General features: G+C 39.4%; 1 protein-coding gene across 5 annotated transcripts; it reads right to left on the reverse strand.

Moving 5' to 3' along the window:
* Window positions 1-720: 720 nt before the first annotated feature.
* Window positions 721-12,993, reverse strand: Spt6 (transcription elongation factor Spt6). 5 transcript variants are annotated; one of them, XM_086973668.1, is made up of 17 exons: window positions 12,829-12,991; window positions 12,527-12,633; window positions 10,876-11,041; window positions 9,693-9,869; window positions 9,418-9,515; window positions 9,037-9,194; window positions 8,332-8,492; window positions 7,199-8,095; window positions 6,505-6,710; window positions 5,422-6,372; window positions 4,711-5,220; window positions 4,058-4,417; window positions 3,711-3,893; window positions 3,330-3,513; window positions 2,876-3,091; window positions 2,573-2,774; window positions 721-2,290 (listed from the first exon to the last, which is right to left on the reverse strand). In XM_086973668.1, exons 3-17 carry the CDS (start codon window positions 10,997-10,999, stop codon window positions 1,423-1,425), a joined length of 5,295 nt encoding a protein of 1,764 aa, XP_086829794.1. In that variant the 5' UTR covers window positions 11,000-11,041; window positions 12,527-12,633; window positions 12,829-12,991; the 3' UTR covers window positions 721-1,422. The 5 variants fall into 5 exon arrangements, with proteins under 5 accessions (XP_086829794.1, XP_086829793.1, XP_086829792.1 ...); XM_086973667.1 differs by having other exon boundaries at window positions 12,523-12,633; XM_086973666.1 differs by lacking the exon at window positions 12,527-12,633.
* Window positions 12,994-13,909: the final 916 nt, after the last annotated feature.

Consider the following 13,909-nt stretch of genomic DNA (forward strand, 5'->3'; position numbering starts at 1 on the left):
CGCTAAATTTAGTACATGAAACAGCCAAAATTTCAATACTAAAATAATATTAAGCTTTCACCATGTTAGTCTTGAGTAAAAAAGAATACGCAAGGATAATTAATTAATAATCAAGGGTTGATTAATTAAAGAGGATTATCTTAATCGCAGCTGAAGATAATCATCTAAAACTAAGAACTAATGAATAAAAAAAATAAAACTAAAGCCCGACAACTAAACCTACTTAACCATTCTAAATTTACAGACTGAATTTTATCACATTTTACGGTTCGTTTACGTCATCACACACGCAGTAGACATAAGGTGACAATAACAACAACATAACTATCTAACTTGCGTCTTACCTTACGACTTAAAAAGCAAGTCTACGGAACAATTATATCGCCATAAACGTGAGATGAACTCGCGATGTGGCTCATATTGATTTTGAACGGACGTATGCTATGAAAATCACCTAAACATCTCTACGATGAATACACAGATGCTTCATACATAGAATTCGAATCTATTTAGGATTAGCAATACACCTGCACTCCATAAGGGACCTTGCCTTCCCAAACCAAGTAAAGAAAATTTTGACATGAGGGTCCTAAATAAGTCTCAAGTGAAGTAAGATGCCCTCCCATCGGATCTACAGAGTTGCCGACGCAAGAATGGGACGAGTTAACAATATCAATATTATACGCATCGTAGCTAGACTAAGTAACTATTTGTCCAGTATTATGACACTCAAAACGTAAGTACTTTATTTAATGAAACCTCGATAATAACAGTGCTAGTTATGCTAAGCTATTGCTAAGATCCCACTGGGTTAGGTCAAAAGCATTATTTCATTCGTTTTGTTTTTAACTTTTTTTTTTTAATTACAAACAACACCGTACGCGTTATATATATGCATTTTGTAACTTGTTCGTTTTTCTTTCATTGAAAACTTTTTGACAGAACCTTTCTGCTCTCGACTGATAAACCTCAATATCATTTTCTTTTATTCGCCCTTTTTATCTGTTTCTTTTGCAAAAAAAAAACAATAATACATGATTAATTTAGTCCGTTTCACGACAACGTGTTTTTTTAATGTAGACAGATTTTTATATATATAAAGACATGACAATAATGGAAAAAGATGTAATGACTAATTACATAGACATATTCCGCTAGATCGATAGGTTCATTATGTATTGCAAGAAACCCATTTTACGTGGCTTGTGTCTCTTCTCAGCATTTCTGTATGTACATAACTATCGACAACCTTTTGGCCGAAAAGGAAACTGCTGATACATAAATACTTTCCCTCCAGGCCCTAAGTATTTCCGCATTTTTCTTCTTTGTTTGGTGAATGGCAATAATCAGTCGTCCAATCGCCCATTAGATTTGTTCTGCCTATTTCCCATGCGTTACTATACCCCTATGTAACTTCCCTTCTTAATCTCGTCGAGCTCCGCCCTGGTTTCTCGATTTGCCGCTAGCCCAATCGACAGCCATTTTTTTCCAGTCTTCAGCAGAGCGTCCTGCGCCAGCTAAGGACGAGCTGCTCCCGTGCTGATCCCTGCTACTACTGCCTCCACCGGAACGCGTGGATCCGCTAGACTGGTGTGAACGCGGAGATGGTCGCGGACTTGGTGAGGGCGATCCGTGATGCGATCGTGACGATGACTGAGGATTTCGATGATACGACGAACTGGGCGTTGTCGGTGGGGGCATTGATCCGCCGTAGTTTCCGGCGTAACTTTGCCCAGGTGTCACGTAGCCGGGTGTCGTCGAGATCTGCATTGGCTGGGGAGTCATACCCCCGAAGCCGGCAGTCGTTGCTCCATAACCTGCGCCAGCAGCGTTATAAGCAGCGGCATAGGACGCTGTCGCAATAGAAGCTGGGGTTCGGGCTCCAGGTGTGGCCATACCTGGAGTAGCCATTACCATTGGTACGGCGCTCATTCGACCGGGCGTCGCCATCCCTGGTGTCATATATGGGTGGGTGCTTGCGGCGCCGGGAGTAACTGCCGATGCTGACGACCCTCCAAGCGGGATCGGGTCCCGAAAATGTTCCTTAAACCATCGGAACAGAGCGTTTAACGAATGGAACACCTGGCTTCGATAACGAAAACCATCCGGTGTGACTGTCACCATTTCGTGCCGGGGCTTTGTGCTTGGTTGATATGAAAGTAGAAACTTGCCTGGTAAATTGGCGCAGGCGGAAATACAATAAGGAATTTTCGCAGGTGCTTTTCGTTTTTCTTCTTGTAGCCATTTTTCGGCTTGTTCCTTTTTACCGCCCTCGAAATCGAAGAAATACCTGTAAGAAATGTACTCGATTTTTGTATCATAAATAATAATTTAGTACGCTTTAACGCTCAACTACCTTAGAAGTTATTTATAAGACAAACACATCCACTAATATACATATAGGGTCATTCATGCTCGATCAATCAATTTCAAGCAGCTAGAAATGAAAGTCGGATACCAAGTACGCACAGCATTTTAGTACTGCTATAATGCTAGAGTTATTTGTGTATACGATGCATTTTACTACAGAATTTAATAAGCGAGAAATGTTTGAAGTCTGCATTATACGTACTTAAAAGAAGCAATGTCCTTTGCGAACCCAGCCATTGGCTGAACATGACGAGCTATGATTTCGTCGAGGCATTCAAATTCCTCGCCGTTTATAATTAACGATGACCCAAGCGAAAAACTATTTTCCTTTCCTTTCTCCTGCACATCGATATGCTGCAAAATGTCTCCGTGAACTTTCCACGTTACGGTCAAGTGATCCACGCCTAAAATAGAGAGTGTCATCTAAGACACGGAGAACATCCTTGCGAAAGAAGTGCCCTCTTTTAATATTTAACACTACGAATCGCATTTCTGCGACACTCACCTTTCGAGGATGGTCTAATGACGATTTCGCCCTGGTCCATGGTCTTTAACAATTTGACTGCTTCTTGGTAACTAATATTATGAAATGAAGGATGGACGATCACACGTTTGACATAAACTTGTCTCTGTTTATGTTTTTGTGCATCATCCGCCTTGCGACGCTCTTTATCATCTGCGTCATGGTCATAATATAAATCCTTTGGTGGTTTCATCTCACCTGGTCAATATATGCACAAAAAATAAATGAAACACTTTTAGTAAGTATTTACATAAAAGTTCTTTTCGACTTTTCGAATAAATATAGATAAAAAAAATATGCGTACCTAACGGCAAAAGAAACAACCAATGTAGTTATGCGCAATGCTCAAGATAACTACTTTTGATCCGTATATATAGTCCAAACTAAACTTAGAGAAGCATTTACTATAGAAATGGGATCTGCAGGTCATACATACCGTTTTTATCAGCGAGATCAGAACTCTTGGTTGTCAGTTCAACAGCAAATCGTGCGATATCGATTTTCGTCACACGTCCATGGATGATTTGTCCAACACGAACGCGCTCTTCCGGATTAGCGACGCGTTTATCTGACAGGTTTTTCGTTGGGATGAAGCCCGTAATACCGTTGTCGAAACGGACCTACAATTAAGCAATACATTTATCAGCTGCCTCTCATCTTAATATAGATTACTTTCAACGTATTAAATTGTATTTTTTAATATAATATACTACACAATTTGTATGTATAAAGTTATTATTATAGTCACTATTATAGGCCTGTATTTATAAGTACTCGCGTTACTCTGCCGAGGTCCGCTGTATCTAGGCAAACCTACCTTGACACCCATGGCCGGTCCTGGACAATTACCCGCATCGAAGTGGTTCCACACTTCGGAGAGCTCCGGGAAATCATTTTTGAGACAGAAGGGACATTGCCATAGTCCAGACTCGTCGTTACGGATGGGATTAGCCTGATCCAACTGGTCCCCTTGAGGCCTTTTGCGAGCAATACCAGATACCTACAAGTCATCCAGCAAATCGTTATTTATTCTCGTATTTATCTTTTTAGATTTGCATCAAAGTACGGTATTCATTGCATATTTATGCAATACGAATCAAGATTGACTTAGTATGATAGCATATTGTATAATGTGAGAAGTGAGTTCTAGCTTATGGTTATTACCTGACACGTAACCAGCTTGCCCAGGTAGAAGGTCTCCGGTGTCTCTTTAGTTAGCAAATTAAACAAAACCTCCTTCTCGGGCGGCGCATAGTCGACACGGAGATCTTTATAACGATGATTTAGCTCAGCCCGAATGTCGTATAATGTAATACTCTTGTTGCCATAGCCCTGCCGTTCAAGTTCGATAGCAAATGCGTCGAGATCAAGATCTTTGAGTTTATCAGGATTATCGAGGATCTCTTCTAGCGCCTCGGCGGGATTGAGGTTCGCCTCATCATTGTCGTCATAATCGAGGGCGTCCGTCGCCATTTTGCGTGCCCACTCATACATTTCGGGATGAACTCGCGAGCCATCTAGCACCTATTTGAGAGAAACAAGATTAATCGAATGTACGTGTTAAAAGATTAACGACTCATCAGCATTAAGGATAACTTAAACAGCCTTTAAAACAAAGGAAATTTGGTAGGTGTGGCAACCGCCTGTTAATCCATTAATGCTGGCATACGCACATCTATTAAACATAGAATTTTCGGATTTGACCATAATCTGCTCAAATTTTCTACCTCGATAATCATCAGCAGCTTGTGTTTTACCTAAATGTTAAAAATAATTCATCGACACGTATACATGAGCATATATATATGTGCACAAACCTCGACGTAAGCACTCGAACTACTCTCGAATGAGTTTGTGTCGATACGGATAAACCCAGCGCAATTGAGAAACACTTTAGGGCCAAGTTTCAAGCTAGTTACGAGATTTGAGCGGCCCTCGAGTTTCGAATGCGTTTGTTTTAAGTTCTTGATAATAGCATACGCCTTACGCGGTCCAAGGCCAGACACAAACTGCAGTAGTCCCGATGTATGGCTCTGCTCAACGCATCGATTAATGTCTACACCGACCTCATTTGTTCTATTAATAAGCTCCATAGCTAAAACCCATTCAAATTCTTCTTTTGGCACATTGTCCTGAAGAGGGTGATATTTCAAACACAATATTTCTTCGTCATGGCCGCACAATTGAGAGAACTCAATGAGAGGATCCTGCATACGACGAGCGAGTGATACGGCCTGTTTTAGCAAAGGTGGATATTGCGCAAAATCTTGTTCGGCTCGCTTTGAGGTGGCGTAAACCATAGCTAACTCGTTATCTAAAAGCATCACCTGCATACAAGAAAAAGCACACGTAAGATTAACAATAACTTATTTACATGCAAGAACTTCAATTTAACACCTGAAAGGATACTTCACTAAAAAAATAACGTTCTTCAAATATAACCGGCTAAGTGTGCGAAAACGATAAAATCCTTTTTTAACAAACATACTTCTTAAGATTTCTCATTAAATTTTAAGGGAATCTCTCACCTGCAGCGGCGGAAATTGTTCTTCTTCAGAAAGCTCCCGGATGGCCTGTTCCACGTCTTCCTTGACGCTCAGCGCTTCTCGACTTTCTGCAGAGATTACCACGCAGTGAGGCTTCTTATCTGCAAGGAATCGTTTCAGTTTTTCCATATCTCGTTGTTTTCCCTCACGTTCAGTCTCACGACGAGCGTTCCGTCTCTTGAGAAGATTCTCTAATCGAATGTAATCAGTTACTTCTCCTTCGCCGCTAATTAGGGCTCCGAATGCCGGGATGTTCCAGTCGTTCTGGTAGGCGATGGCCAGTATCTTCACGCCATCACGTGTATCGAAATCCTCCTCCTCCTGAACTTCTTCGGGAGGTTCATATGGTGCGATTTTGAGCCAGTTATAAAGCTTGTTCGCACACGCCCTTAAAACGTGATCGAATGCTTCTCGCAGTAGTCGCAACTTAAGTTCTTTTTCCAGTGTCGGATACAGCAATCTATTAAGGGCATAATTTAGAGCTTCTTCTCGTTGTCCATTCCATTCTTGGACATTTTTCGAGAATTCGTCACGATGGTAAAGCTGACGCACGTCATGGGCATACGAGCCTGAATCCGATGCGCCTTCACCATCCATACGGACAAAGATCTTGATTAGCTTGTCATCTTCAGCCATCTTCAATTTTAGGAACTGATCTCCCTGTAGAGAACGGACAGGCTTGTTCTTTAAATATTTAAAGGCGTAACAGGGATGCGATTCGTCAATCTCTTTAATTCCCGTCTTTGTTGGTGTGACACTCAGTTTGGCTCGTTCGAAGAAAGTTTCCCGTACACAACGACGGACCGTAGGATCACGGGCGATTTCGCAGGCCACCATATACCTTGCGGCTTTAAGACATTCAGCGGGTGTATTTAAACGATCATTTACATACTCTGCAGCTGCCTCTAGGGGTTGCACAGGAAATTGGACCACCTAAAAGTACACACAATAAAATTCATATGACAGAATATGTTCAAACAACTTTACATCGTTATTTTGGCAATAGATAAAAATGAAGATTGAGAGCTTTAAATAGACTAGATCAACTGTATTAATATGTCGTACCTCATGACGCTGATAATTGTCGCGAAGGTTTTCACCAAATTGTTGTGGAGTAAGACCAAACTTCTTGGCGAGCCCATGCAAACCTAGCTCTCGGCAAACAGCAAAGCAGTCCTTTTGTTTTGCTCTTTTTAAAAATAGTTCTTCTTTTTCACCGTCGTCCTCGTCCTCAAGTTCGTCATCGGCACTTTCTTCATCGGCGCCGTCACCTACAATTAGCAGACAAAATGTAACTCAATTAATTATGAACTTAAGGAATATCGATAGCAACTACGATGCAACAATGCTTAAGGTGGAAAACTCGAATCATTAATTCGAAACAGTGGAACAAAGATGAATAATGAAAACTCTTAAAAGAGCAGCAAATAGCCTATGGTCTAGAAATATGTTGTTTGTTTCAATATACGTATGATTGCATTTATAATAATAAAAATATCAAACAAGCGTAACTGCCAAATTTTCGTGGAGAAGGATTTCCCTTATTCAAAGTCCAGAACCAGGTTTTCAAATAGTACTCTTCTGCTGAATGAAGCAATTCATTCCGGCTGCACTAAGCGCTATCATTACAGGGAAACATAATCAATTGAATAATAAATAACCCGGTAATTTAACGTGCATTCGTAAGAATGCCTGCTTTTTTTCTCTTAAAATACGCAATGGCTCAGTTAGTTGCTTAGCAAATTTAGAAGCAACTAACCTCCTTCGGCCTGGCGAGCCGCTTTCTCTTTCTGTTTTTCGAGCCGTTTCCGACGGACTTCTTCCCGCTTTTGTTTCTGCTTAAGCATCGCAGCTTCTTGCATTGCGGGCAAATCCTGGGCATAGTAGAGGAGAAAATGAAGGTACACATCCTTCAATTCTTCCGAAGACTGCACCTCACGGAGTCGTTCGAAGTCAGTCTCCTCAATTTGTCGCAAATTATCAGCGGCAGAGTCGTCGTTTAGAATCTGCTCACAGATATATTCCTGCATTTTCTTAAACAGCTTTTCCATGTTTAGTTTTTGTTGACGGAGATGACACCAGCGCTCATCCCACTTGTAGATTAGCCACAGGTCATTAATTGTTAGTTCTGGTTGGACGTACTCTTTTCGATAAAAAGCGATAAATGGAACTTCGAAATGCTGGTTGCGCATAAACTTGAGTGTCTCGCAGATTTTATTGACGGCTGTACGGCTCTTTTTACCTCCCAGTGGCTGGTGACCACTCGATGAGCGATCACCGCTATCGGACGAGTCCGAGCCCAGCGGCGGCTTTTGTATAGAAATCGTGGGCTTAAGAAAACACTGACGAAAGATCCACTCTGCCTCTTCCGCAAGTTCCGTTTCGTCAGCTTGAGTGACAGGTACTCCACGCAACTGAAAACGCTCCGGTTCATCAGTTGTACGAATTTCCTGATCTCGATCGGTGAAGTGACCCTGTTCCAGTTCAATCGGTTCAAATACTTCAAAGATAGACTTCTTTGCAGCAGCCTTTTTACCAGCAGCTTTGGAGGCCTTAGCTGGCCTAGCGCCAGGTTCCTGCTCCTCCTCATCTTCGTATTCTTCATCCTCCTCAGAACCCTCGAATTCATCATCATATCCACGAACATCCTCATAGTCTGCAAAATAGAAAATATATCTATATTCATCAAGTATATGGTTTGTAGTCAAAGACCACTTAATATAAGTCCTAGATAAAATGAGTTGCGCTTTTTAAAATGTCTAATCTCAAACTTGCAACGCAAAAAATAGAAAGTTCTGTTATGGTAGATTGATATATTGCCTTTGTGGTCACTATCGTGAAAGTCGTGAAAAAGTTTCTGGGTTTAAACCACGATATAAAAAAAAAATTTACCAAACTCAACCCCGAAGATGTCCTGCGCTTCCTGTAAAGCACTGTCTGAATATTTGACGTGACGTTTCTTTTTGGTCTTCGTTATGGGTTGGCCATCGTCATCGACAATAAAATCATTTACATCATCATCTGATCCCGATTCGGTGCCGAGGTCCTCATCCCTGAAAGTCGAAAACATCGAGTAAAAATGTTTATAAACCTGTTTACAATATTCGCTTACAGAATCTATTTTACATTGAAATCATGTATTCCAGGTAGGCTATTATTACTTTAAAAAGTACTCCTGTTCCATTAAGTGCTGATTGTTTCTTTGTAAAGGTGTTTTTTGGGCTTAGAGAATGCCCTAAGCTGCTATCCTGAGAACTTTTGAGTACGGCTTGGTTATAACAAAACTTACATAATTTAAGTCGACTGCAGAGAAATGACGGTTTATAGACGGTTAAAATATTCGACAGTACATAAAGCTAGAGAGGCCAACAACAAAATTAGCTTCAAAGAAACATTTATACCTTAGTTGAGCCACAATTAATAAGTCGTTTCCCCATAAGTTCGTCAGCACCGACGTTCTTCAAAGTGAAATCTTCCAAGGGCCTTAATGGGCCCTTGGGTACTCGCTATTATGAATAGGGAAAAAGCCAGAAGCACCCTGTCATCAATTAACTAAGAAACGTAAAAAGGAAACTAATATATGCTGTAAGCACTAACTGTGATCTGTGAATATCTTCAGGATGTCGAGATGAATCTCTGTCAGCTCTCGAAGCGGTTTCATCCATATCTTCATCACCGTCCTCAAATAATTCCTGAGCAAGTTCATCTTTATCTTTTTCTTTATCGCCCTCTTCTTCTTCATCTTCATCGAGCACCTAAATCGAAAATACATAGCCGGTCGGTAAATAGCTTCTGTGAAATGTAATTAAAAAGCGACCTTATTTAGCATATTGTGCATCCTCATTATGATAATAATTTATTAATGTGTATTCTTTCCACGCCTGTTCTTGCTTTTAGATAATAGTTCAAACATTAAGTTAAGCTACCTTAACAAACCGTGACACATTTTAAACACCTCTACTAATATTTACCACTCACCTTAACACGTTTGAGCTTCTTCTTGCGCTGAACTTTTATACCAAGATTTTCTTCGATGAGGTCGAAATCATCGTCGTCGATGTTATCGTCATCATAATCTGCATCCATGACGAAAAATTATCGCTTAATTAATAGAATTTTCTTGCCCTAATATCCCGTGCTCTCCATCCTGTCTTCACTAAAATCTGAGTTAATAAGGGCGGTTCCCTTCTAGTGTGACGCCTTTCAAAACTGTCTGTTAAGTATTCAACCGCTTCAGAGTCGACTGATCTTACCATGCTTTCTCTTATGCTTCTTTTCCTTGTGGCCGCCTTCTCCTACGTCTTCACGTCCGCTTTCTTCGCCAGATTCACCCGACGACGATGAACCTGACGAAGATCCTGATGAGCCTTCCTCTTCTTCCTCATCGTCATTGATAAGGTCTTTCATTTCTTCGGCTAACTTCTCCTCATCTGCGTCGAAGTAGATGAAAGACAAAAATAAATAACTGTCGAAAAAAATTCTCCTACTATATGATACGAAACATTACCGCAAAAACTTGTATATAAAATGTTATCAATCCACGTCGCGATATTTCCGACCCTTTAGTCTTGAGCCACATATACTTTATGACATAACGGTTCAATTCAAAATAAAACAACCTCAAATAACTGAATTGTCTGCTAACATGCATACATGCACAATATATAATACGGGCACAATGTATATACATGGAACTAAATACAAACAGGTGGTATAATATTTAGTCGTGTGTATACCTCCTACGAATGATTCCATTCAATGTTTTGTAAGCAATTGGAAAATCACAAAGAAATATCGTTAGTAAACGTGCGTTGTTAGATGTTAGACAATCTCTCTTTAGAAAATCAAATATTGAAATAGTTGACTATGGGTTATAGTTGCTCGATTGCACAACCATTAAGTATTGGATGTGCTATGTTTATTAAAACGCTATCGACTACATACTTCAGAAGCCTTTATGGTTTAAGTAACTCCCTATTATTGCATGCCGTTGCAGTTCATAACATCTAGAGAAATGCATACTTCCAGCTAGTAGAATAATATAATCATGAGTTTCACTTAAAATACACAGTATTTTCTGAAGTTAAAAAGCCCACCAATTTACTAAAAAAATAAGTACATGCGATACTATACAATAAATCTATTAGATTTCTCACTACGTTTTTCGTGAAGATCTTTAGAAACCGTTGAAATTAACAAACCGCTTACACAAAAGCGCAACAATTTTTTTTCAAAATATATAATTTTTTTGGTCCCTTATTTATGGTACAGGCCTCGTATGCAGAGAAAAGAATGACAGTCCTTATCTGATTAAAACCGTAATATATTTTTTCTAACGTTTACTTGCTTTCAAGTGCAATCCGAACCACTAACTAATATTCAATCCCCTCATGTTTCGCAAAGATTTGACAGAAACAATCACAGATTGGGGCATACCATCTTCTTCTTCGTCCGAGTCGATTTGAGCAGCCGGCCGCCCTTTTTTCTTATGAAGACGAGTTTCATCGGTCTGCTCCTCCTCGGAGCTTTCTTCTGCTTCACTTTCGATGAAGTCACTCATGGTCGTTGACCTCTGGTGCTGCAGCCACAAATGTTACTAGCCCTGTAAGCAACGGTTGACATAATTGTTAAATTGCATTACTATCAATGGCATTATTGATATAAAGCGGTTTGAAAGCTTCATAAGCAGCTGCAATCGAGTTGAACGACGTCGTATACATTTCTAAGAGGTTTATTGAGATGACACTAGCCTATTGGCCCAATTTACTTTAAATTCCCAGCTTTCTGTACTGTTCATTCACAACCATTAGTTGGCATTTTATGTCAAACAATTACTTCGGTAGATCTTGCCAAGACATAAGATCATCTGATTTTTCACATAACAAGCAAAACATCTAAAGATTTACTTAAAATAGATCCACTACACAAATACAGATTCCCGTTATCCAATAGTTCAAAGATAAAAATCAAATAAATGCACTGAGTCTTAAGGAAATAATTGATGTTTACAAACGATTAAAAAGTCGAACGCTCTTGAGACAATGAAAATACTTCGCATTTCTGCATAATCGTCGTTATTACAAAAGTGATAATAATAAATCATGCCAATGTTTTATATATATATATATATATATATATATATAAATAAATATAAAGTTAAATGTAAATATAAAGTGTAAATATATGAAACAGCATTCACTTCTGTAAGTTAAAAAAATGTAGTTTGTGAATATTGAATAAATTAGTAAATAGTATTAATTAACAGCGATAAGCAGAGTACGCGAAACGTATACATTTTGTCGAACGTCGTTCGCAAAGGTAACAGAGGTTATAACTGTACATCCACATTCATCGTTTTTTTACTTATCAGTTTTTCGATCATCTTATGTTGTTGAATATAGCAACTTTTATGAACTTCAAATGAAACAGACAACATTTACACCGTTGCGGACTCTAGGTAAAATGGGTAGCAATGGATGGCACAAGACGAGCTAAGTAGGATAAATTTGTTGTTAATATTAGGAACCAAAATTGAGTTTTAGCGCGCCGTTACTACAAATAACTTCGCATGAAAAACAGCCGGGTCCTCACTGAAATCAATCCACACGACGCTCGTGTAGTATTTTTAATCCCAAGTCAATTAGGTTAGAAGACGAAGCAATGAATGAGTCGCAGCTCTTTCACATGCATCAGATGATAGTATCCAACGAATTGCAGTGTGGAATCTGGCGACACAAGAAAGTTGTGCGAGAAAAAGTATAAGTGCACCAATGCAGCCCCAGTTTACCGCTTCTTCACTGGTTTGATCATACTTATGATTCTATGCCATTTAGTCTATGCCTCGGGTGTTGAATCTCGTCCAACTTCGCGTCAATTTAGCTTAGGCGTAGCCTTTATCGATAAAGACGTTTGACGATCAAGAGCTCACGCCAAATCATGCACTACGATTTTTATCGCCTACCCTTTATGCTATACAGCACTGTATCACATTCAGTATAATACGTGCTTAGATAATTAAAATCGAATTTCTTGCTCACCTTCATCTCCTAAAATAGGTGGGCTACAAGTGTTGTTTGTACTCACTTGCCTAATATTCTACCGAATTTTCGTTGATTAGTCCGCGACTCCAGCCAAACTGAAGATCAGCTGAGTAGCACAGGTGACACAACACCACAACGACTATTGACTGAAGCACTACACATACGTAAACAGAGGCACTACGATAGTGGGGGGCTACATAGAGATTTCAGACCGTTATCTCGTTTGTTACACAACAAACCTTAATGCTCCTGTGACAAAGTGTCGAATTTGTCGAGTATAGTATTCGCACAGGAGGCGCAGCGAACGCCGGTTTGGTAGCACTTCACATTTAACGAACACAAAACTTACCTGAAAGTCCAATTTGTCCCTGATACGGTTTCACTTTGACGGGAAGCTATAACACACTTTCTTAGTCAAACACTTCACAAAACGTAGCATTCAAATTGTTCTGACTTCCTCACCAATCGTTACAGTCGTGTATAGACCTCGTACGACCGAATAGAAAGGCCAAGATGGCGAGGACCAGAATGGATGCGTTGTTGTTTACACTCATTTGCCGGCGGGAAATTCAAATTTGACCGGAATGGTAATATTATTGCTCCATTGAAACTTTGACTGTGTATAATAAATATTTCAGTAAACTCGCACTAGTGGCTCTTTGACGACTGGATATCTACTGGGCTGGTAATGCGGCCAATATAAGCGTGATCACTGCCGATTCTTGTTTGAAAAATATGTTGAAGGTTGATTTCGGTTCAAGTGTTGCGTCATTGTGTATTCTTTTGGCTTCGTAATTTGCCACTAATGGCTATAACAAAACGCACATTGCTTATGGGCCACTCCACGAGTTTTCAACAAGTTCTCAATTATACGCTGTATATAGTATAGTCTTATTTTCAAAAGTCATCCCATGTTTTCTAAGAAATGAGCAGGAAATCAGATATTTGCCGTATGAATAACAAAAGTGTTTTGTATCTTATGTATGTAAGCTATGCTATAAAAGGGTGCAATAATCTACGCGATTTATAAAACAATTGCAAACCACTTACGTTTTTTCTGTAACTGGCGTAGATTATTTGCTGACAAAAAAATTAAACGCGGAATATCTTCCAAATATTTGTATATACTTCCAAACTTTGTAAAAGATATATATATATATATATATATGATTCCACTGACTAAAAAATCACTTAAATGGACCTTTACTATGGCTAATGGTCCCTTTTATAACAAAAAATGTGAAAGGCTTCTTTGTCGAATATACAGTTGAAAATCGAGCAAGTTATAGATTTGTATAGCATTTTCAAAAAAACTGGTATAATTTTCGTCAGTGTGAAAAACAGTATGGCCAAAAATTTAATTTCATATGATGATGCAAATGTAAATATTAAGTGAGAGGCGGGTGTCGTATAAGCTAGTACGAAATAGC

Source organism: Varroa destructor, unplaced genomic scaffold, assembly GCF_002443255.2.
Source record: "Varroa destructor unplaced genomic scaffold, Vdes_3.0 BEIS01000006.1, whole genome shotgun sequence".
Lineage (NCBI taxonomy): Eukaryota > Metazoa > Arthropoda > Arachnida > Mesostigmata > Varroidae > Varroa > Varroa destructor.

Bases quoted from the DNA above. Each gene is read 5' to 3' on its own strand.
- Spt6 (XM_086973666.1), bottom strand. From the start codon at position 10,999: ATGAGTGACTTCATCGAAAGTGAAGCAGAAGAAAGCTCCGAGGAGGAG. The intron at 9,870-10,875 runs GTATGCCCCAAT...ACTTCGACGCAG, and splicing joins CTCGGACGAAGAAGAAGATG to ATGAGGAGAAGTTAGCCGAA. The intron at 3,092-3,329 runs GTATGTATGACC...TATATTGACCAG, and splicing joins TGATCTCGCTGATAAAAACG to GTGAGATGAAACCACCAAAG.